At 36.2% G+C, this 24,461-nt stretch overlaps 1 protein-coding gene across 11 annotated transcripts in view; it reads left to right on the top strand.

The window, feature by feature from the left end:
- Positions 1-24,461, top strand: part of PDE4D (phosphodiesterase 4D) — a 530,024-nt gene that overhangs the window by 435,006 nt on the left and 70,557 nt on the right. For all 11 annotated transcript variants that reach the window (XM_038123325.1, XM_038123327.1, XM_038123328.1 and 8 more), the window contains 3 exons: positions 11,688-11,724; positions 14,018-14,091; positions 14,873-14,922. In XM_038123325.1, coding sequence (XP_037979253.1) covers positions 11,688-11,724; positions 14,018-14,091; positions 14,873-14,922 — 161 coding nt within the window. The remainder of the gene's footprint in view (positions 1-11,687; positions 11,725-14,017; positions 14,092-14,872; positions 14,923-24,461) is intronic.

Genomic DNA, 24,461 nt, shown 5'->3' with positions numbered 1-24,461 from the left:
TAAATATTCCTGCCACTGTTTTGAAGGGGAGCACATTAGGAAATGTAAAAGGCAAGTTGTTCTCACCATGGAATATTAATAATTTATCAATAAGTCTAATTATAATAAGCTTAGCTGTATTACAGAAATTAAGTGAAAGAAAGACATGGAATAAAAGAGGGGAAGGTTTAAAAAGATAAAATAGCATTGAATAAAAAATAAAAGTCACAAAAGTCCTTATGTGTGAATTCAACCATAAACTGAATGTGCTTATGGAAAGAAAACCTATTGAATATTATTAAAATAATAAAAGCATTCTGATTCAGGACCTTGCTAAATGAGGTGGAAGATGGAAGTGTTGACAGGGGAAGTACACAAATTTTAGTGTAGTGTCAAAAATTATCCTATTTCCCTTTTGCATCTATCTACATGCTTAAGTATTGTTTGTTTTTTAAACATGAGCAATATATATTACAAAATATACACATCATTCAGGTAATGTAAGTCAATTACTTATACACAGCAGTTTAGTCTAGACTAGTCTAGTCTATTGTTCAACCAGCCTTGATATTTTACTTTGTAATGAAAAAGACAAAGCAAAAGGAGTACATCTGGTATTTGAAAGGGGTAGAACATAAAGAATTCTGGCATTTCCATTACTCTGAAATACTGAACTTAGAATAATACTTTCCAGTCAATAGCAATGCTTCAAAATTTTATTCAGATGTGGAATGTCATGTTAAGACAGCCAGTGGACGGCAGTGCTAAAGTGCTAAATTCATCGTGTCATTATTTATTATGTATGCAGCTCCAACCAAGGAAGAGAACAAGTTGCACTCAGTTGTTTGCAAACCCAAAATGAAAAGATGGGCTCTGCTACAAACACCCTATAAAGCCAAAGTATAAAATGATAACCAAGAGATTAATACAGTCAGATATTGTCTTCAGGACAAGATACAATGCAAGTCACTATGCTCAAAATAGTAAACCTCGCAGAGAAAGCAAACAGAGTTTTGTTCAGGGAGTTGAGATGGAAAGTAAAGAAATAAGGGGAGAGAAGGGACAGGTGGATTTTTTTTTTTAAATAAGAGAATCTAAAGTATATTTTCATGAGTTATGGAAAAGAATAAAAAGACAGGATGAGTACAAGGCTGCTTTGATGAGAGAAGGTTAGTGGGACAACTGTGGGTGCAGTTTGGCAGAAAAAGCAGCTGAGTGTAAGAAAACAAAAGCACATAAATTGGAGTGGGAGTCAGTAACATTGTTTTACTTATCCCTTGGAAGAAATGACATGGTCTTTGAGAATAATAAAGGCAGGATATGGAGATTATATATAGAGATTAGGAAAAGCTGCTAAAGTTTGTGAACTGGAGAGGTGAATAGTTTACATAGGAAGATACAACGTCCAAGGCAGATGAGCACAGGTGTGTTGTAAAGCCTCTCTGTGGGATTTCTAGCAGAGAAAAGGATGTGCAAGAGAAGAACTAACTGAATGAGGCAGTGAGGAGTAGTGAGACAATATGAGGAATTATAATTCAGGATCTGTGATGAAAGACAGGAAAACAAGTTTAAAGTGAAGGAAAATAAAGAATGGAAAACAAAAATAAAAAAAAAATTCCCAACAACAACACAGAGGAGAAAGGAAGTAGTATCTAGATTAAAGATGTGCAAAATCATTATTGGAAAAATTTTCAGGCCTATATTTGAAGACATTAGTGAAGCAGACAGCTGTATGGATGTCTTGCTGACGTGGTCTGATTGTTTAATGCTGACTTGTTTGAACTGCTGTGGCTGTCCATAACTTGCAAATACAGGGAGAGGTTGAAGTGATAACACTTTTTATACTCTTTCTTGTTAAGGGATCACTGACCTGGTTAATGGAGGAAGAGATCAAATTAGTAGAGAATTTCTGTTTTAGCAGAACCCAGGTCTCTAATCAGGTTAAAAAATAGGTTCCTAGAAATAAAAAGCCAATATACTGTCCAGTGCTGCATCACAGCCTATGTTTTATGCCACTCTGAAGGGCAAAAACATGTATAATCCCTCTGTGATTCTGAAAAAGCAGACCAGAGGATAGCAGTCTAGACCAGAGGACCAAGACATTCTCAGTAGACAAGTCTGTCCAAGCTCCACTGTGTTTCTGAGTGTAAGAAGATATTTTCTGACCTCTCATTTAGGTCTGTTCTTCTCCCCTTTCCACAAGCTCTCAGAACACAGCACAGCACAGCACACACATCCTGGTTTCCTCAGGACTTGGCCTGCTGAACCTCACTCATAAAAAAGCAACTGCTGGGGGAGTTTTACAGCTTTCTTTAGAGAAGGTCAGCATTGTTTTCTTCATCAGCTTATCCCTGCAAGCTCTAACTAGTAATATTACACAAAATTTGCTGATTTCTATTAAAACTTGCTTGCACACATTAAAGGAGCAGAATGCAGACAAGCAACTGTGGGGAACTGCAGGGTCACTGGTCTAGTGATCTGCTAAATGGCCACCATACACCCTGACCTGGACAACCTACTGCTACTCTGTCAGTAACTTCTGAAGACAGCAGCATCCCTCTGCTGCTGTCTGTGATAAAAGAAATATCAGGAGGACGAAGTTTTCTCCAGGACATTTTCCCTACAGCTACAGTTACAGAGGATATATTTTCTCATCCTCTGAGGTGAATTTTTCTTTTTTTTCTGTGCCAGTAAGGCCTGGTTTTATTAATCAAGTATTGTGATTATGAGTCTTAATTTATGGAGAAAAACCACACTTTTTTCATGAAAGGTGCTAGCCAAGATCTAGGACAGCAGACAAGACGTGTTTGCTGAGAAGAGTAATTGCTCTTCAGTTTAAAAATTAGAAATAAATATCTATTCTCCAGAAAATTTGCAGCTGAAATTCCTTTCAATCATATTCTTTTCTAGGAATCTCTGATTTTTTATTTCATGGTTATTACTGGCCGAAAATGAACAGTTAAACTGTAAAGTCCAGTGTGCTCTAAAAAGAAGTATTTTCTATATGACTCTGTTTAGAAACAATCTTTAATTAAAAAAATACATTCAATTGCTTGAGACATTTATTTGTTCACATAAAGAAATGTATTTACCTCACTTTAGGAAAAATAGGCAAGTACTTTGCTTTGTTGTATTTTTCTTTTTTTTTTTTTTAAGGTCCTTAAATGAAGTTCCAGGTTGCTACTTAAATTAATCTAAGTCATTTGCAAGTCACTTACAATATTTTTTGAGCTATAAATGAAAAAAAATATTGAAAACAGAAAGATGACTGTCCTTTCTGGTTGTTTGACACATTTTACAGGTGAAATTCAAAACAAAGAACTCAACTTAGAATGCAACTAGCTTAAAATTGAATAAAATTGAATAATAATTTTTTTAACTTTATTTGTTGATCAGGAAATTGGTTATGTTGGAAAACAAAAAGAAAGCATTTTGCATGGAAAAGACTTTATCTGCTTTTTATTCAGGGGAGAATTTTTGTTGATGAAAATGCAAATATATTTTATTTACTTTCAATCAATGCAGAATCATGATTGGTTTTGTGTAAGATTGCTAAAACCTTACAATTTTCCAAACAGCTCTCAGTTGTTAAACACATCACTTCTCCTTTAAACACTTGAAAAGTTTTAGGTTTTTTCTTCCCTTCTATGGAAACAATGGATGTTTGAAGGAAAATAACAGGTTATTACTGAAGTTACAATCAAAACAGACTGAATTCCAACATCTTTTCAGTCACAGATGGCATGTTCTTAAAAATCTGGTACCATAACCAATTCTTAGCTGGGATTTCAGGTACATCACAACACCACTACTCCCTGGGCTTGCAACACTGATCAGCAGCAGAGGACATATGCATTTTGTGTGCCTGCAATACTGAAGGATAGGAGCAGTGTGAAGAGAGGCAGCTTTGTAGAAAGGGATTTGAATGTTTTGGAGGTATCTCTTTTGAACTGTTTTTCTGGCTCAGTGATCACCTACATGCACGGGTCAAATTTATTTCAAAACCCAGAAGAACATCAGCTGCCATTCCACCCTTCAGGGCACAAACTGAATGTTCTGAATTATTTTAATGGCACTAACACTCAGTTGTAGAGTTCAATCCCTGAAAGTGTACAGTCTGAAAATCTGATTTTTTTTCTTGTTTTTCTTGAAGTGAGCTTGTTTCTTCTTATATACATTTAGGGATCTTTGAATTCAGTAAGAGACCATTTTTAAATAAACCTTGAAACTCTCAGTGGCTGGCTGATAGCAAGCTCTCTCAGGCTGGGTCGCATTGCATGAGTGTCTTGTTCTCAGCAGCTCTGCTATTTCTTCTAAGGAGGGAATCTTTCTGCCTGCATCAGTAGGAGACTCATATGAGAAGTCATGTAGTCTTATTCTTCAGAAATAACACACCCATATCAGTTTTAAACACTTAAGCATGTGGGACAGGGACAAGCAAGCAACTAAATATCTGATGATTAAATGCAGTTACAGGCACAATAAACACATTTTATTTTAATTTGCTACAAGGTAAAAGTTTATGTGTGTCAGCTAATGTAATCAAAACTCACCAATAGTAACTCATTAAGTGGCACTAACTTGATTGCTTTCAGTCATGTATGCAAACCCAGTCACTAATTTTCTCAAACCTGAGAAGAAATCAGAACTATACTGTAGTCTCTGATGCCTGTTTGTTTTCCAGCCTTGATATAGCTAAATAGCTAAATGATGATTTTGGTGGTATGAACAGTCCAATAGTGGCATTGCTGAGTTGGCCTGGGCTTGTCTGATTGAGTCCAGCATTTTTCTCATTCAAAAGTCCTATCTCCTCTGGCTTAATCCAGCCTCTCCTTCAATACACAAAACAAAGCCCCTCACTGCTGTAGCTTCTTTTCCCTTGCCATTGCTTCAGTGACCCCCAGCCAGACTACCTTCTGATTTCAGAAGGGAAACCACCTGCAGCAGTGGCCTCTGCTCAGTTAGTCGTCCACCATTCTCCTGTAATCTAAATGGTCTGCAATATGATACAAATGATTTCTTGAATTACCTATGGTTCTTTATGCTACACATAATGCTGGCATCCTACTGTGATGGTCCATTACATCACTACCTATGTGATTTCCTCAGGCAGATTACACAAGTCAGATGTGTGAGTACAATGTCTTTGGAAAAGGTTTAAGCTTCTGAGAAAAGTATCTGGGACTGACATAAGAGATCCTGGTGGTCCTCAAACTCTTCCAAAGGTGCTAGAAGACTTTCTTGGTAGATGTAAGAAGCCTAGTAGTGTTCCTACAGCACATTATATTGGATAAGAAAAAATAGTAATAATTACCAGTTTTTTTGAGATAGTCAGCCAATTCGGATTCTGCTCATCCAGCAATTCTGAATGAAACTTCTGGATTTGATGGGTTCTGGTTCAGATCACTGTCACTGAGACCTAAAATAGCCCTTGTCACCCAGCAAATTTTTTTTTTTTTAATCTGGTCAAAAGTAGAAGCACTATGAAAGAGAGCTATTAATGCAAAGTGAGGCGTACACATAGTCAGATAGTACGTACCTGATAGTACCTGGATTAAACCTCAAAATACTGTTTTAAAGTTGCTGACACTGTTCTTTTCCAGTTCCTTAATCTGTAAGAGATGTGGTCCTTTTGTCTTTCCAAGTCTTGAGAAAGCTTCTCACTTTGGGTGCTACTGCAGTTCAGCTTGAATTAAGATTGCAGTTTGGGTAACTTAGCACTGATGACTGCAACAGGGTAGATTTCAAGAATTCAAAGGCTTCTTTGAAGCCTAATCAAGTGTGTCTTCAGAACCCGAGATTCTAAAAAGGCAACATGAAAAATTATTTTCTTATATAAAATACAAGTTGTATCTAGAAAACTCCAGGTATTTTACTACATATGTGTATTAGACAAATGTAATAATTCAATTTTTTGAGGTGTTTTGATCTCTGTAAGGCAGACAAGAATTGTTTTCTTAAGGAACATCACAGGGGAGTAACTTGATTTATGCTCCCTATGAAGTCACTTGGGGTCTTTGGAAAGACTTATATCTGAAGTTTTTACTAATGACATTTATGCTGGATAAATTTTTTCTCCCCTTAGTCTGTCTTTCTAAATCTCACTTGCTTAGTTAGACAGTCCAAGGAGAATTACTATAACCAGCATTCTTTTGGCTGGGATAATGGGCTTCTCAGGTGCTGTGGCTTTTCAGAGCCAATCCTCCTTCATCTGGTTAAGCTTGATTAAATTAACTGTACTGAACTCCCAATATTACACCAATACTTTTTCACTAATTAGGGCTAGCTGTGTTGCTGAATTATACAGATGTATCAGGAGGACATAACTGCACAGTGTTTCAGAAAATTGTGGTGTTCTGAAACACTCAGACAATAGTTGATGAGAGTCTGCTTCATTCAGGGTCTAATTTCTGTGGTTTCAAGTAGCTCTTTTTAATAATCCTCTTACGTACATGTTCGCAGAAATAAAATGTTCTGGGAAAAACAACCCCCCTCTTCTATAGCTCATGGCTCGGATATCAATTTTAATTGTTTTTTTCTCTCAACCCTAAATCCCAGCCTGTTCATAATGTCATAGACTCTATCCCCTGCCTGAGATGCCCAATCATCCCCCAGATTGTGCTTATGCTTTCACAGACATGCAAATCACTAATAACCCACTGGCTATCTAGGAAAAGGTGTAACCCCATTTTGTAATGTGGGCAAAACATTAAGAGCTGCTACTTACACTCATTTAGTCTTGGCTTTTCGAGCAAAGCCTAAGCTATCTCAGGCCTAGAAAATTCTCCCTTAAAATCTTTAAAAATTGAGATGACATGACTTAAGCACTATTCCTGCAGAATAAGCTGACTTGAAACACTGTAATTTATGACTTCACAAAACCAATTTTGCAAACCGAGCCCTTTGTATTTTTCAAATGCAGATGATGATGATAAATATCAAGCCGCATGGAGCAGGCAGCCACTGCTGCTCACTTTCCTCAAAGCACAACTTCTGATAGCTAGTACCATTACCATTGCCATACCAGGGTGCAATCTGGAATCATCTTTCATTGTTGCTAAAATGTGAACCTGAGCAATGTGAATACTTCAGTGTACTTAAATAATATGTTTTGTGGGTGCATATTTGGCTTCAACTGTGAAATGTTATTGGGACAGAAAAGAAAATCCTGGCAGTTAGGGCACTCCACCAGCTTATTCTCTTTCATTTGTGGTTTTGTATATGGTATAATTGTGTTCCAACATATATGCAAACAAAACACAAATGTCTCATCTAAGCTGAGACATGCTGTTGGACAGTAAGTATACAGCCTCATATACAGAAATGAGTGAATGCAATATTTAATCCAAATCTAGATGTTTACACTGCAAAAGGCAGCTGCCATATATTTTCTTACCCAAACAGGACACTACCTTAGTGTCAATCTTCTTTCTTATACAATTCTTTAAAAATGGAGTAAATTCAAATGACAGTGTGATGAAAGCCTCAGCTCTTGATGTGGAGCTTCATTCAGGAATTCCATACAGCCACTATCCTCTTGGGCTTTTCAATTCAGCTTCATTCCTTCAAATCGTCTATGTCCAAAGTCTGTAGCCAGAGAATCTAACAAGGACTGTGCCAGTTGGATTTAAGCCTGACCGGCATCCCCAGCCAGTATTTTTCCTGAGAATATAAGTAAGGTTTTGATTCAAGGGGAGGAGTGTTGTAAACTGATAAGATCATACTTTAAGCTGGTACATTTGTGTCAAACTGGTGTAAATATGTGTTGTATGTTTTCTCCCCTCTCCCAGAGCTCCTATTTATCCTGTTTATATCTCATAACTTCAATGCATGTCCTAAAGATCACTCAGTTGGTATTCATGTAAAAGTCTAGAAAGACATAGAAAACCTTAATCTGTGTTTACTATGGCCTTTAGAAAGACAAACCTTGAGGACTTTCCCCGTGGAGCTCCACAGGGGCAAGTCCCTCACTCTCCTCGTGGTCTCTAAAGCCTGGGATTTCTTTGTCCTTAATGGATATAGTGAGTTTTTTCTAACCACTATAAAAAACATCCACTATTTTAAAGTGTATCTTGATAGGTCTGCAGAATATCTCTCTAGTTACTTCTCTTATTAGATGTTATATTAAATTATGACAGTTTAATTATGAAGTAAAGGTTATGCAGTCACCCTGTCTTATCCTTGTGTTAATCTTCCTGCCTGCTTCTCTGTCTGTCCATGTGTCTCTAAGTTCCTTATTATTAGGGGGAAAGTTAATTACTGTTCTGTAATTGGGACAGAAGAGACAAATTGATGCAAATCCTGAGGAAAAGAAGCAGAACTTTTGTACTGAACATGTTCAACTAGCTTCTGACAATACAGAACTTTCATCTCCTCTTCGGGGTGGTGATCAGCGTAGGCTGGATGGTGTGAGTTCAAGTGTCATATAGGAAATGTTATGAAGACAAAGTCAGAAATTTGCAGAAGTTTAGGCTTGATGACTTTACTGTGGCTAATAGCTTGCAATGTGGTGTATAGCCTTTGGTCTGCTAAAGAGAATTTTGCTTGTGTTTTATGTAACAGTCATTAATCTCATGTAGGCCAGTGCATGTTCTAGCCATGTTCTTTGGGGATGGAGAAGTGATCATTTTAAATTTTGTGGCTCTGTGAAAAATATTGTTTTCAAATTTGTTTTTCTTTTAAAAAATTAGGATGTGAACAAGTATGCTAGGCATTCTAGTTAAGAGAGTCTAACACTGATGTGAACAATTTCTTCTAGCTTTAAAGGCTAATACCTCTGTCTATATTTAGAAGATTGTGACATATTGCAGTATTTACACTCCCTCTTGCTTCTGTATACAGATGAGTGGCACTATACTATCTGTAATCCAGAACGAATCCATGTCATCTAGAGAGGAGGACACTGGTACATTGCAGTGTTTATTACACTGTAGTACACTGTGTATGAATGGCATTTTGAATCATGTACTCTTGCTCTTCTGTATTAAAACTACCACAGCTTTTTTTGACATGTGTGCTCTTTTTTTGAACCCTCTCACCTTGTCCATATTTTCTGACCCAATGTGGATCAAAGATTGCTCACCACCTTTTATGATTGCATTGCAGTTCAAGTGGTCTGGTGAGCACTGAACTATTTTGAGAAAGCTGTGGATATCTGTATGTTCAATATCAGGTTCACCAAAATAATGATAATATCTGGATTTGTTGCTCTTGACACAAGGGAGATTTGAAAAGTGAAAATAAAGTCCTGGCTTGATTTCAGTACATTAAATTATTACTTAATCATGCCTCTTCTGATGAATAACAAGCTACAGTATGATATCATTGTTTTTCGGTGAAATACAGTCCAGAAACAACTCAAGTGGGATCATGTTATTTTACATAAAAGAATAAAAGATTCTCCAGGACAGAAAGCCAAGAACATGTAGCTGTTGCCTTTTGTGGGTGCCTCAGCATCCACAGAGTGGTTAATAGGGGCTAAATGGGAAGGAGAGGAAGTACCATCTACAATAAAAAATCCCACAAGAGGTTTTGAGGAGGACAATCTTATTTTCATTTTTTTTTTGCCAATCTGAAATTAACTGTGAATGACTATGTTTCAGGAGTTGTCTGGTACCTTGAGGTACTGGTGAGTATTTTGTGCATTTGTGTCATTTATATTGGGCATTCAGAGTGTTTGCCACTGACAGATGCTAGAAAAAGCCATCTCCATGTCTCCACTGTCTTATTTACAGGTAGAAACAATTGAATATTTTTGTTCTTTGTCCAGTGCTGCTGCTACCTGTAAACACGTTCATCTTCATAATTTTGCCCTTTCATAATTTCCAAATGTACAGATTAGACTAAAAAGTCTCTTTATGTTTTGAGCTGGGACCCCTTTAAATGTCAAAAAAGAAGCAAAAAACATGGAGTAGCTCTATGCAAATAATAAAAATATCCTTTATAAAAGATAAGAAATTAAAGGACTACTGAGAAACATTTAAGCCAGCTGTCACATATCAGATAATGCCATTTCACAGAACTTGAAGACAAAGAGCATAATTTTCCTGGAAGTGAAGTAGCATAGTCACACTCTCTTTCAGTGAAGAACAGGAGAAAAAAAAGAAAAAAAGGCACTTGGCTTATCTTCTGCTAAAGCCTCTGTGTAATTCATTAAGCAACCTTTATCTAAAATTATAGTGTAGGGCATTTGCTGATCTTTTCCTGACCCAATGAAAACATAAAGAGGTACTAAACCCAGCTGGTCATTAACTCTCCTGCTAATGCTCTGGACTGATTAATGTTGTCTATTATACCCAATTGGATTTGGCTTTCCTGAGCAATAAAAGCCTCTAGAGTTCCTCCTGTGGAGGACATATTTATTTTAGTTTATTATAAGTGTCAGGCTTATGTGCTTTCTGTCCAATCTGGGTCTGTGCTTTCACCTGAAGCACCACCCTATTCCAACCACTCCTGCAAAACTGTATTCAAAGTGCAGATTTTTCCACAGAGTGTTTAGAAATCCATTCTTCTTTTACAAAAGGAATAAAAAAGATGATAATGAAAATGGTTACAGAGGTATTAAACATTCTGATGATCTTAATTATTGGGGAGTTTTGTTTCATCCTTACAGACTGATTGTACAGTGGTACAGATTGTACATATTGCTTTTTAATTAGGTTCTTGCAGTACCTGCAAACCATTGCTGTCTTGTGGACAGTATATAAATTATAAGAATAATGTTGTAGCAAGTCAAACACAAGTCACATTTCTCCATTTATCAGCCTTTTTTAAATTTGATTTTCATGGACTTGAAATCCAATGTTCAAAACTCATATTTTATGCTTAAACTTAAATAATATTAAAATAGCACCAAATCAATGTTAGTTTCTTTTAGAAGTTGCAATTTGTAACTTATGATAAATTAACTACAGGGAAGTACAAGAAAATTAAAAACATATTTATTTTTGCCTTTCCAAATTTCTTTTCACCTCAATTGCTGCCATATACTGGATAGGACAACGGAAAATGCCAAATTTTCCATGTCCCTATGTTTTGACTCTATCTCCTCAATGGTGCAGATGCTACTTTTGTGCCCTTCTGTCTACGTCTGTTTACAGGACTGTGGTTTTTGACAACCATTTCCAGTAGCAGTGTTTCATGCTGAAGAGTAGGAGCCCTACTTTCTCTTCCTGCCTTTTGTCATACAGTGCATCATCCTGGCACCTTGTCCATGCATTCCCCCCCACGGAGGTGAGGCTATCACAGTGACAGCACACCCTTGGTCACAGGCCCCATAACTGCAGAAATCTCAGTCAGTTTGGAAGTTTTAGTAGGTTTTTATTTATCTGCGATGTGCTTCCCAGCTATCCACCTGTTCCATCCTCACAGGCCTGGTGACAGCCCTCCATGGAGTCACTTTTGGAACATTCACCTCTACCCTTTGGGATGACATGTCTGTAAATTAATCCTGGATGGTCAGTCACCTGCCATACCCACAGCACAGAAAGTGGCTGATCTGTCAACATTCACATAGACTTGCCAGGCTGTTGGGCAATAACAAAGTTGATACTTCCTTTTCAAAGAGTGTGTGGAGCAATTATAAAGTGTAACTGCAGAAGAATAAAACTGAAGTTACCTATACTGCATTGTAAAACCTGATTTTATTTCTACTAAAGCAGCAAATTTTTGGTGATACCCAACTCACAACTCTGCTTATTTTTTTTCAGACATGGAGATGACTTGATTGTGACACCATTTGCTCAGGTAGGAACAGCTTTGTCATATTTCTCACACAGCCTTGTAATTTAAGGACAAAATGGCCAAACCAGTTGTTTTCTGTTGTTGATATTATATATGTTTGCTTGAAACAAGAAAGGTGTCTCAACAGAAAGTCATAAACCTCCCACTCTGTTAACTATACCTCTCTTTCTTAACACTTTTGATTATATGAAAAGTTGAAGTGCAACAGCATGACAAGCACCTTTGATCTCGTCCAAATACTGTAGCATGCAGTCATGATTAAGACAGATCTCTGATTCCTGTTATTCTGTTATTTTTCTAATTACAATTTTTCCACTTGAACATCTTTTATGAATTAAATACAATGAGATTTTTAGACATGAGATAAATTTTACCCAAAACACCTACGTTCCATTACAAAACCAGGTTTGCTTTTTCTATTCAGATTCTGGTTTGTAAAATACCAATTCAAAATTCTTTATAATTCAGATTAAAAGCCACAGTTTTTCACAAGAGAGCTTCCTTATAAAGTATGAAAAATTAACATTGCTTTTCCTTGAACTCATGATGATGAGTTTTACCCCAAACCAGATAGGAATTAAAGTCAAATGACTATAATTATGAAGTCATATGTGATTGAAGGTGAATGGAAAGAGACAGGTTGAATCACACAGCAGTGTCAAATAAGAATATTATAAGAATATAAAATATATATTATATAAAATATATTTTATATATCATATATAATATATTATATGATACACATCATATGTCATATATATATAATATATATGCCACATATAAGCACATGTGGCAGCTTCAGCCACACTATGCAGGTTGTTTTGGTCAGATAAAAAGCTGTTAAAAGAATATCAATTAAATACTTTACTAAATATTTAATTATATTGCAAAGAGATTCAGTGTTTATAAGACTCAATCAAGCCCTTATTATGAATAAAACCATTATCTTTTACTAGCAGAGAAAATATTAAGCAAGGGCTTTTTATAAAATACTCTGAAATCTCCATTGTACCCTGAATATGCAAATTTGATTACATATATAATTGGTTTTAAACCATGCTGAATTAAAAATAAGTCAGTTTGCTTCCTGATTTTTGGAAAGAAAAACATGACAAGATTAATACTGTTTAGGTAGTAAAATGTATTTTTTATTATCTTCTTTGTAAATACCTCCAATAGCTTTACCACTGCCAGTCATTGCTAGTTTTTTTACTTTCTGTTTCAAACTTTCATTAACTTATTCTGTTTTATTTTGGTGTCCTACTCCCTTCCTACCTTCTGTATACATTTGAGGTGCTATGAAAAGAGGGTTGTGCACTCAACTCAGATCTCTGAAACCCAGCTTCCCATTGCTGCTTTTCTTATTCTTCAGATGGGTTCACCAGGAGCCCAGCCCAGTGAGGGCTGAGAAAAAAAGAAAAGCTCAACTTCTGCAAAGACATGCCAGTGATAAGTGCTGCTGCTTTCTCCCATTTCCAGCCTAGCTCAAATAAACTCATGGTTCCTCTCTGACATCAGCTGAACAACCTCTTCCCTAGCAGAGAGGTTCACCTTTTTACCCCCACATGGCACAAAATCTTTTGCGCATTACCCAGCTGCCTTCAGAAGAGACCGTCTGTACCACTTATAACAAAAAGGCACTCCACTACATTCACGGTCTGCTATCTTGCATGAAATTAAGTCCAGAAAGGAAGCAGTTCATCTATGTTGTCTTCCCCAGCACATAAAGCTTCTAAGAGCCTGCAGACTTTTCCTGCATTCTCAGGGGATAACTTCCTCTTTCTCTGGCCTTCTGTACTGAGTCCCTAAATCAACTGTGCCTCTTAGAGGAGACACTTCTACTTTTTTTTACTTTTCCTAGCAGTCTAGATAATCTCATTCCCTTTGTCCTTTAGAGTTTATGGGGACTGAACTGCAAATTAAGATTTTGTAATTATTAATTATTTATGAAGTATTAGGGTTGAACAGGCTATTATCTTCCAGACTGAAATGCTTTTCTTGTTATTTTAAAGAAATAAGTAGAATTATGTAGAAAATTTTCCTCCCCTGCAAGTTAGCCTGCCTTCAGACAGAAAATGAGTTGTTTATGAGGGGAGCAAAAAAATAGAGGTAAACTACTGCCTTTGTATTACAGAAATATTCTTGTCAAATAATAGCCAAAGGTTCCAGACTAACCTGTCCAGGAAATCTTAGTGTTTTTGCAATGTACTTTCCATTTTCTTTCAGCAGTGGAGCAGAGATAGATCAGTCTCACTTATGCAGAAATTGATACTGAAACCCCTTTTTTTTGTTCCAGGTTCTGGCCAGCCTGCGTACTGTCCGGAATAACTTTGCTGCATTAACCAATTTACAAGACCGGGCACCCAGCAAGTGAGTGTCATTTTTTGGCCACTGAACTTTTTTAATGTAAGCTAAGAAGACAAATAGGAGTTATAGATTTCAATCTGTGCCACTTAACCTGCATAAAACAATGATGAGGAATAAGTTTATTACTCCCCTGAAGATGTTATAGTTGGTGGCTGAGACAATAGCCCCCTTGCCTTCGAATTGATTTTGCAATTGTTATCCTTGCATAAACTTGGAATAGGTTTTTTCACTTTACGTGATTTTAGATAAAGTAGTAATATGTCTAAGATTGTTCAAAGATAACCATTCAGACACAGTCTGAGTATTGCAAATGAAACAGAGTGAGCAGACAGCTGCACTCCCTGAGATCTGCTTGCATGATCTGAACCTAGAACTCCACTCATTCAAGGTAGTGATACCCTACCTATCCACAGTCGTCTCATAACTATAAATTAGGCAGCATAAATAGGATCTCTCTCCAGCCATGTTAAAGCATCACAGTTAACACTAATGTTAGTTACACTGGCAAATGTAATGAAGTTATTTCCCTCATGCAAAGCATGCATTTCAAAACCTAGAAGTAATTAGCATTTCAAAGAAAAGAATGTCTTTGTATAGGCTTATAAATCACATTTCAAACTGCATATTTCCTCTAGATATGATTAGGCAGTAAGTTCCTAAAATATTCCTGTCCTGGAGTTCCCAAATAAATTCCCAGGTGATGTATTTTCTGTTATATTGTTCAAGAATTCAGTCATCAGTAAACTTTTCAGGCTTAAACCTTTTTTCATTTCCTTTTTAATAGAAGATCACCAATGTGTAGCCAACCATCTATTAACAAAGCAACTATAACAGGTAAGAATAATTTATTTATAAAAAACATCTAACTAAAAAATGCATTTTATAATAGTAAATATATATTCCTTCATATCCTTATATCACTTCATATCCTTATATCTGCTTTATTAAAGATGTTCTGAGTCACATAGTGACTCAAATTGCTGACTTCTAGGGTTCAGTCCTGTTAACTTTGATTTCTATTCTGATTTCTATTTTATTATTCTGATTTCTATTTTATTATTCCAGTATTAGTTTAAGTTCTTTCCCTATTCTTTTTTCTTATATACCAGTGTGTGACCATTTCATGAATAAATTAATTAGTGCCTTTTTGCAAGGAAATCTAGTAGAAAAAACTGGTATGAGGAATGCATTCATTTTTCTTTTTGGGACATAGAGTTTTGTAGCTATGCAGACACAAAGTCTTCACTTTAAAAGTGCTTATGCTATGAGGAGAAATGTTCAAAACTGAATTTTCTTATTTAGAATTGTAAATCCTATTTTTATAACATTTATAAAAGAAAGAAATTTCCTTTTAAAAGACAGTATTATTTCTAAGGAAACATTGACTTAAAAACAAGACTAGCAGTGTAAATTACGCTACTTTTGGTTATTTTGATGACAGCTTCGTCTTGGGTGTCTTTATGGAACTACACTTCATTGGACCCCATATTTTTTACATCACCCCATATTTTTCACAACTTACACTGTGCAATTTTCCAGGTGTTACTTTCTCTATTGTGCTCTGTCAGAGTGAAAGAGCATTTGCTTTTCTTCTTGATGAAAGTATACAAACACTTACTAAACTAGAAATGCAATTTTCCATAATTTTCAAAATGCCTTATCTTTTTAATTGAATTACACATTTGTATCTCTAAGGAAAAAAATGGTATGTCAGCAATTTTGAGGAGCAGTGTAGCTTTTCAATGTTCAATAGTTTCTGCCCTTGGGCTCTGGAATGTGTTGAAATCAATGGGTTTTTTCAGCTAACCTCTCACCTTAAAAGGACCTGGTCTTGGCAGTTCTGTACAGCTTTATTCTCCTAGGAACTCGTACAATATGAACATCTGTGTGTAGGGGACAGGGGGTTGTGTTTAAATCTATACTACCAACAGAAAGGCATCATGTTAAATAATAGAAAGAAGATATATCTATATATGTAGACCAATTATATTAATAATCCTTTGTTAATATATTTATTGAAGAAGTAATTCTGGGCATTGGTTTCAGATTGCTCTCTACAAACCATTTCGATTAAGAATGTTATATCTATTTTTGATTTTGTGATTTATCTCACAGCAAAGTAATCTCGAAATATGTTAACTGGAGACAGAGATCCCCAAATATAGGGCTCTTTCTTTAACTCCAAGGGACTAACTTTAGAAAACATAGTGAAATTCATGACAGTAAAAGAAAATGATATCCAGAAGAGAAGATGTGCATGCCTGTGAACACTACCTGACATGCTCTCCCACAGCTATTTGCCTGAGGTCAACTTCTTTTCTCCAGCAGGAGAAGCTGTTCAGACAGCAGGACCCAAGACACTCTCTGTTGGAAGATGCTGTTGCTCTTTTTAAATTCTCCCTGATCTGAAGGTTTTCATTCATTTAATCCTCAGAGTGAACTCCGCATGTCAGCCATAAATCATCTGAAATGTTAAAGTTTAGAAAAAAGGTACTACAGTCAGCTCCCCAATTAATTTAGAAAATTCTTCTTTGCCAATAAATTCAAAAGAAAAGGCAAAGAATAGTAAGGATAATTTAATCTAATTTAATTTAGTCTGATTTCTCAGAGATGTTGCTGGAATTTCTGTGCCCAAATTATGCATTGAACTGGATGATCTGAAGACTGTGTGCACTGGATATAAGTGGTTGAAAGACTTTAATGATATAAGAAAGATATTAAGCCACTATAAAGCATGAAAATGGCTAAAATTCATTTTGACTATTGAATGGAGATTGAGGCTGCATACTATTTTGCATGAAAGGGTTTACCCGTTCTTAGTTATAAGCTGGCTTTGATATTTCCATGGCAACAAATTTCATGGCATCGGTGCAGAAATATGCATAGGTTTGTTCTTGAGGCATATAGAATCCCAGTAAAATGTCTTAACAGCAGTATGTTAAGAAGGAAGATTTAAAACACTTCTGCTATAATTCACAGAATAATTGAAAGCCTTTTCAGATGCTACTAAGTTTTTTGAATTCTTGTGGGGAACATTCAAAATGAAGCTTATAGAGATCCTTCCTGCTAAGAAATCCTCCTGGTTTTGCTGTTCTCAGAATTTGTGTCATGGAGTATACAGAAAAATACACCAGCTAGGGAACAGCCTCATCGGGTCATCCAGATGGCTCAGCTTGCAATCTCAGCAAGAACTTATTGGCCAGGTAGCAATCTAGGTGACTGGAGGGCACAGCCTCACTAAGCTATATTGAAGATAAACCAGAAAACAGACACTTAAGGTGGAGATTTTATGTTGCTAAACTTCCTGAAAGACATGTCTCTGAGAAGATTCTCTCTGAGGAAAGGCATGATTACAGAAGGGAACTAGTGCAGAAGATATGGGGGTACCAACAAAGGTACCATGAAAAGCAATCTGGTAAAGCCAAGTAACTAAAAAAAGCAAGAGCAAAATTCTCTCATTTGCTATTTTAAGAATTCATCATGAGGCATAAATCTGTGGCAGCCTACCTTTGCAAGACAAGTAAGAAACTACGACATTGAAAAGGGAAGCAGCACAGGAATCATCTGTTCAAATTCCTAGAAACAACAGCCATCATGGTAGCCTTAAAATTTATGGTGATTTTTTTCAATGTAAATATGTAGCAGTTGTGATCAAAATAAACTCTTTTCTATTCAGTATATCCACATGAATCCTTATTGGAAACTGTGTTGAAAGAAGCTAATGAATATCAATGACATACAATACTATGGTCATTATCAGACAGATACACTGTAGCGTGCCAAGTGTTCCTTTGGCAGACAAATTAGGAGGGCAGGACATGGGAGATTTTCATGTAACAATAGAATTTTTAGATTACACCTTTTATACTTTTGTTAGACTCTAGGATGTAAATATCAGCTTTAACTATAGTCAGTGGGAATAAGCAGAGATGAAAACTTACTTCTGTTAGAAGTCTTCAAAGGGATATGAATTTCCTACAAGTGCCATCTTTGTCTCATGACTAAGACCAGCCTGGAATAACAGGATTTGCTAAAAAATTCTCTCATGCTTGGTGGTCTATGCTTCAGCCAAAAGAGAGGTTTCTCTCCCTCTGAATCATATTTTCTGGTGTTTCATTTCAAACTGACAATAATTCTCTTAACACAACCAGTGAAATACAAACATTTTGTTTTCAAAAAAAATAGGAACTATCTGTGACTTGAGGATTGAGCTTGCCAGTTTTATTCTACAATTCTCTCAACTCATCCAGTCCCCTCTTCCAGAGTTTGCTTATGATGATATTGTAAGAGACAGTGTCGAAGGCCTTGCTAAGTCATTGCATCAGCCCTCACCCAGAGTACTGCAGCTAGATCTGGGCGCCCCAGCATAAGAAAGACTTGTACCTTGTTGAGCCACATCTGAGGAAGCCATGATCAGAGATGATCAGAGAGAGCTGGACCACCTCTCCTGTGAGGACAGGCTGATAGACTTGCGTTGTTCTGCTCAGAGAAGTGGAGGGTGATCTTAAATAAGTAAGATTAAGTACTAGCCTTCAAGTACTTAAAGAGGCCTACAGGAAAGCTGAAGAGGAACTCTTTATAAGTGTTTGTCATGATAGGACAAGGGGAAATGGTTTTAAGCTGAAAGAGGGCAGATTTGCAGTAAACGTTAGGAAGAAATTCTGAAGGTGGTGAGGCCTTGGAGCAGGCCAGAGAAGATCTGAATGCTCCATCCCTGGAAGTGTTTGAGCAGAGGCTCTGAGCAACCTGATCTAGTGGAAGGTGTTGAAACTAGATGGTCTTTTAAGTCTTTTCCAACCCAAACCATTTTATAATTCTATGAATTATAATAGTAGAGAAAAATAAACATTTATATTTTGCAGTTCAGAGAATATTTAGATTTAGCTTCTATTGAAATCCCTCCATCTGACCCATGAAGTTCCGTAACCAAGTAGCAATGCAGATGTTGGTTGTTTTAGCTAGCTTCAGATTTCTCATTTTTGCAAAACAAGCTCACAATTTTTCCAATTGTTTTGAATATAGGATTGATAATCATCAGTTTTAGTGGAGTTGAAAAATTCTAGTGGAGTTGAAAAATTCGAGTGGAGTTGAACCAGTTTCCCAGCATTACTGTGAAGATCACTTTCAAGGGACCTGTATATTGTTTTCTTAAACAATCAATAATATTTTTTTGTAAATAGGACAGATTTGGAAAACAGCCATATTTACATCAGGTACTCTTTTCAGTTAATCATTAAGAGTCCTTATCTAGGTCATGATCACCAAACAGAGAGTTATCTCACTTACAGCCTTGTTAGCCACAACACAAACAAAATCTTATTGCTTTGTGAGATACAGGGCACAAATTACATTCAGAGTGAAATTCATTCATACATCCCCTGACCCATAGGAAGTAAGGTATGCAGCTAACAGGTAAGACATCAGAGAGCCAGCAGTCAGCTCCCCACCCAGACCTTCAAAGTAATTTCCTCATCTTTGGGGCTGGATTAGCAGCTTTATCCCTTGTACATACAGAGTTTGTGAGCATTTGATATTAATAAATGTAATCCATATTTGCTTTCATTCAGAAAAAAAATTCTCCGTGTCATACTTGGTGCAGAACGTTCATGTGCTACAACTTAAAAAAATAGCTGCTTAAATGGAGAAATTTAGTAAACTGTTTTTCCTTTTTAGAAAAGTATTGTCTCCAGTTCAGCCCCATTAGTTTAGCAAAGAGGCTGTTATTAACAGGATACAACTATGAAGGCTTGCTGAATGCTCTCTTCATCTTGCTTTAGAGTTTTAATTAATGTAGCAAAAGTTTTCTAACCCAAAGGCTTCATATGAAATCTCTGTGTAGGGCTCTTTTAGGGTGAGTGGGTCTGTAGAACAGTGATTAACCTTAAGACAGATCAGCAGGAAGAGGACTGGCATGGTTTTGAACCAGATAAGCTGTTTGTGTATCATCTCACATTCAAGGAAGTGAATAAAAGCAGGGCACAAAATAGACACTCTCTATATTTGAATAGTGCTCTTCAACACTGATACCTGATAGGCAAATATGTAAGCTTTTATAAAATAGAAAGTTAAACAAAGAAATATATGTCATAGTTTACAAGATTCCTGGCAGAAATGGCCATGTAATTAAAGCTAACCACTTGAAACAAAAATTAGAAAATAAAAGGAGGTGTTTTGCTGTGTGCAGACAAAAACACTTGGCCCTTGTGTATGAATTCAAGTTTTCAACAGTCAGTTTCAATAGAAATATGTGGTGGTTATTAAAGTGCATAGAGACTAAAACCCATCATAGGCCTGACCTTTGCTTTTTATCTTCATCTATCACTTCAGGTTACTTTTCATAAGACTGCAGTGTAGTAGAGCCTTGATATTGTTTCAGACTCACAAATTTTGGAATTAGACTAGGGATACATTTAAAAAGAAAACATCAGAGGTATTATCAATCTCCACATCAATAATTTGATATGCAACCCCACATGAATCTTTGCTTCTTACTTTCAAATTGGTCTCATATTTTGCTGCACAAGTAAAAGTCCTTTTATCACTATTTCATCCAAACTGTCCACTTCACTGGAAAGAGAGACAGGGTGAAAAGTTTCATGTGCTTCTTCTCCTTTCAGCCTGTGTCCCTTACAGGCATTGTTAGCGTAACACAGCAGAGAACTGTACATGACCCCAGGCTGTATTTATTGTATTCATAACAACAGAAAAACAACTGAAAATAGTGAAACATAGTTTGGTTTTTAGGACAGAATTATGAAGAATCAGAAAGAAAAATAGGACTCTTACCTGTGTAATTTTTCTCCTTCCTATTATAAATGCAGTCCTTTGTCTGATGAATCTGGAAAATAAAACTGAAGGCCATGTGGTTTCTGGTATGACTTGGTTGCAGTCTGAGTGTACCTTCTTTTCACATCTTTATTTCTGATCAGGGACACATTATCACCTGTACAGTCTAAAAGATTTATTTGAAAGTAGGTATTTTTTCCTTTAATAGATTACTGAGAAACTGGCCTATTTCAGCCTATTAACTTTCCTGAGCATCTGTTTAAGAATTAAGGGCTACATTGAAATCATCCATTAAAGTGCACAAGTTCTGCTTTTATTATATGCAGGTTCCTGAGTAAGGAGCCTGAACACAGCAGTGAATCAGAGCGACCAGAAGCCATGGTCAGATAACACTGGAGACAAGCTACAATAAAGCCTCCCTTTCTGTATATTCTCCCTCTGGCCTCCTGTATTTTGCTTTATATCCAGTAAAATGACTGATCTTCAGCTGAAACGTGTAATTCCAGGTCTGGTGGTAGGAACATCCACTTGTGCCTACTAACTTTCTCAAGAACTAGGATTAAAAATTCCAAGAATAAGCAATGCCTAAAATTCAGTCTTCTGCTCTCAGGCCAAAAGTTACAACATATTCATGCAAAAAGACCTCTTTTCCAATGTTAGGTAACTCAGCTCGGAAAATCTTTGATAGTGTGAACGGGTCATCATGGAAACAACTGATTGGCATACAGTCATGTATTCAGACATGTCCCTGTGCTTCATGCTTCCTCTTGGTATCAAATCCCTTTGAACAATAACATACATTCTTTATAGTCAGGGGAGGCAAGCAGGTGTCTCAGGGAGCCCACATGCTCTGCAGAGACCCTAAACCCCCACTGCCTAAGCAAAATCTTGAGTTATTCAGTGGACATTACTTTGGTGTAACTATCCATGAGAAACACCAGCTGTGGGTGGCCTAGCATAGTCCCAAATATTCTGAAGTATTCTCTACCAGAAACTTGTCAGGGAAGAGGTGCAGTAAAAATTTTACCAAATTTGACTTTGGGACTTTGGGAGGAATGATGGGAGGCAGTGAAAGAGACAGTAGTTCTTACTGGAGAACTTCTGCTTGAAATGTTAAATGTGCCAAGGTATGACTTTAAAATTTCCTAATCAAACCCAAACCATAGTACTCAGCCAGGTTTCCATAGCTCAATGACTCTTGCTTTCTGTTAATAGAATTGTAATATTTACGTTCTTTTGTCATAATCAGCTCAATCAGCTCACTGTTAAGAAGACCATCTCTATTTGAGTAGACGCAAACTTTTTTTGTACTAGGAAAGTCTTAATTTTATTCCCATTATGATGATATTCTGAGTTAATGAAGTAGCTGTGGTCACATGCGTATAGCCTTAGTTGTTATCAAATATTAAAAATTATTCCCGAATATTTGCATTCAAGTGTTAGCATAAAATTGCCAATCTGATTAATTATTCCTTCTGCACACAGTATTTTAAATTATTTTCTGCAATGATATTTATATTTGAACATTTTAAATTAGATATTAATTTGGACAGATGTTAAGCCAAATAAAAAATACAGATGAGAGACAAAAATTTAGGACCTATCTCTTAAATCATAGGATTATGATAAAAAAATAAAAGGTTTCCTATTTACAATAAGCAAGGTAGTATTATACCCAATTGAGTGAATTTAGCCACTGTATTGCTTACTACTATACTCAAAAATGTGAATTAAATCAGGAGCATATTATGGAAGTGACTACTGCATTAGCAAGCATTTATAAATTCCCCTTGTATCAAGTAAGTAATATGCTAATAACTTAGTGCACATGCTATAAGAACTATTGACTGATTAGTCTTTAATTTAAGGAGTACAAAGATGACTAGAATAAAAAGCCTAGGAAGAAGTCTGTGCCATAGAAATGAAGGAGAAAATCAAACAAGGGTTTCAAAACCTGGAAAGCTGAGCTACCTAAATGTTATCAGAGGGATTTGAGAAGGTCCAACAGATGATGGTAGGCAGCTAATGTGAAAGAAAACCGTATTTGATTTAGGAGGAGTCTTTAATATTATTGTTATCATTATTGTAGATGTGGTTGGTTTTGCTATTAATACTGCTGGGTTTGAGCTCTGCTTTTCAAAGGGAAAAAGAAAAAAACAGAATTTTGTGTAGGTTAATTCTTTTAAATTGGATTGCAACTAATGCAAGCAGTGGCAAATGCTACCTGACCCCCAAATTTTGTTTTGTATTCTGCCCTTTCTCCGGTCTTGAGGTATGTATGACCCATTTCAGCATTTCAGCTGCAGAAATACATTTCTTCTCTGGTGGCTTCTTCCTTTTTTTTTTTTTTCTTTTGGTGGGTTTGGGGATGAATCTCAGAATAATTTTTGCATATCAGATAAAAGATATAGAGAATTTGAATCTCGTCAAATTTCATCTCATGAATCTCATTGAAATCTGATCTGTTTGTTTGAATCTCATATTTCTTCATACAGTCTTCAACTCTGAAAACCTATCACACAAAGGAGGTGAGCAGAGAAGTGTTAGTCCTGCAGCCATATATGTTTTTGCAGTTTGAGGTGATATTTTCAAAGAGCAAGCAGCTGACTTAGTATGCATATGACTTTCACATGGGAAAACAAGAGTCAAGTGGATAAACCATGTAGTAATCACGTGCTTCTGTTGTTTGGAAATGTATGTAAGCATGTTACCTATCAGCCATAGATATTCACTGTAGGATATCGTGAAACCAAAGTCTGTTTGCCTTGCTTCTGCTGATTCTCACAATGAAATCTGCCAGTTTTTGCTTTGCTGAGTAAAATCTGAAACTGCAGCACCAATTAGTCTCTTATTACACTTTTCTTTGGTTTAGTGCAGTTCCACTCTCCTTGCAGATTTATACTCCCTTGACTTCTGTTTTGTGTTTGGTTTATTTCTTTCCTAGGAGGTAGGGGTGGCTGTAAGACATGATGCTATGAAAAGCCATGGTGTGGGAAGTCACTAGGAAGAAAAAGGCTCCTTGTAACCTCAATATGCACTCTGTTCCACAAATACTGTTGTCTAAACATACCCACTGAAAGACAGAGTTGATGCTCAAAGGAATAAATGTTGCTTCACCAAATAATATGTTTGTGGTGAGACCGGAAACCAGTTCTACTTTGAAAACTCTTTTCTCCAAAAAAAGTTAGTCTTCTCTATAAAAAAGGGCTATAAAAATTGCACATATTTTCCAAAATTGGATTCCATTTCTTTGAAGATTGGTTGTTAAAATAAATGGATATTTCTACTTCATAGTATATAAAAATTTGTTCGTATGAATTTATTTTTGAAAACTGTATGCTTTGATGGTTCTGTGAGAGGTCAGTTCTGCAAGCATTATTTCAAATCATAGCTCAGTCCTGCAGAGCTTAATTATAAAGCATCTTCTATGGCCACATTACCTTTGGAAAATAAAGAACAGTTACATAAGTATTCTAAAGACTAAAATTCCAGAGAATAAAATCAAAACATAATAAAATTTTCTTAAAAAATATAGTTCTTTCAAAGTAACAGCTCCATCAGTCAAAAATACACCATAAAATCCATCT

Source organism: Motacilla alba, chromosome Z (assembly GCF_015832195.1).
Source record: "Motacilla alba alba isolate MOTALB_02 chromosome Z, Motacilla_alba_V1.0_pri, whole genome shotgun sequence".
Lineage (NCBI taxonomy): Eukaryota > Metazoa > Chordata > Aves > Passeriformes > Motacillidae > Motacilla > Motacilla alba.
Note: the sequence above shows the minus strand (reverse complement) of the source record. Positions and strands in the feature narration are given on the sequence as shown.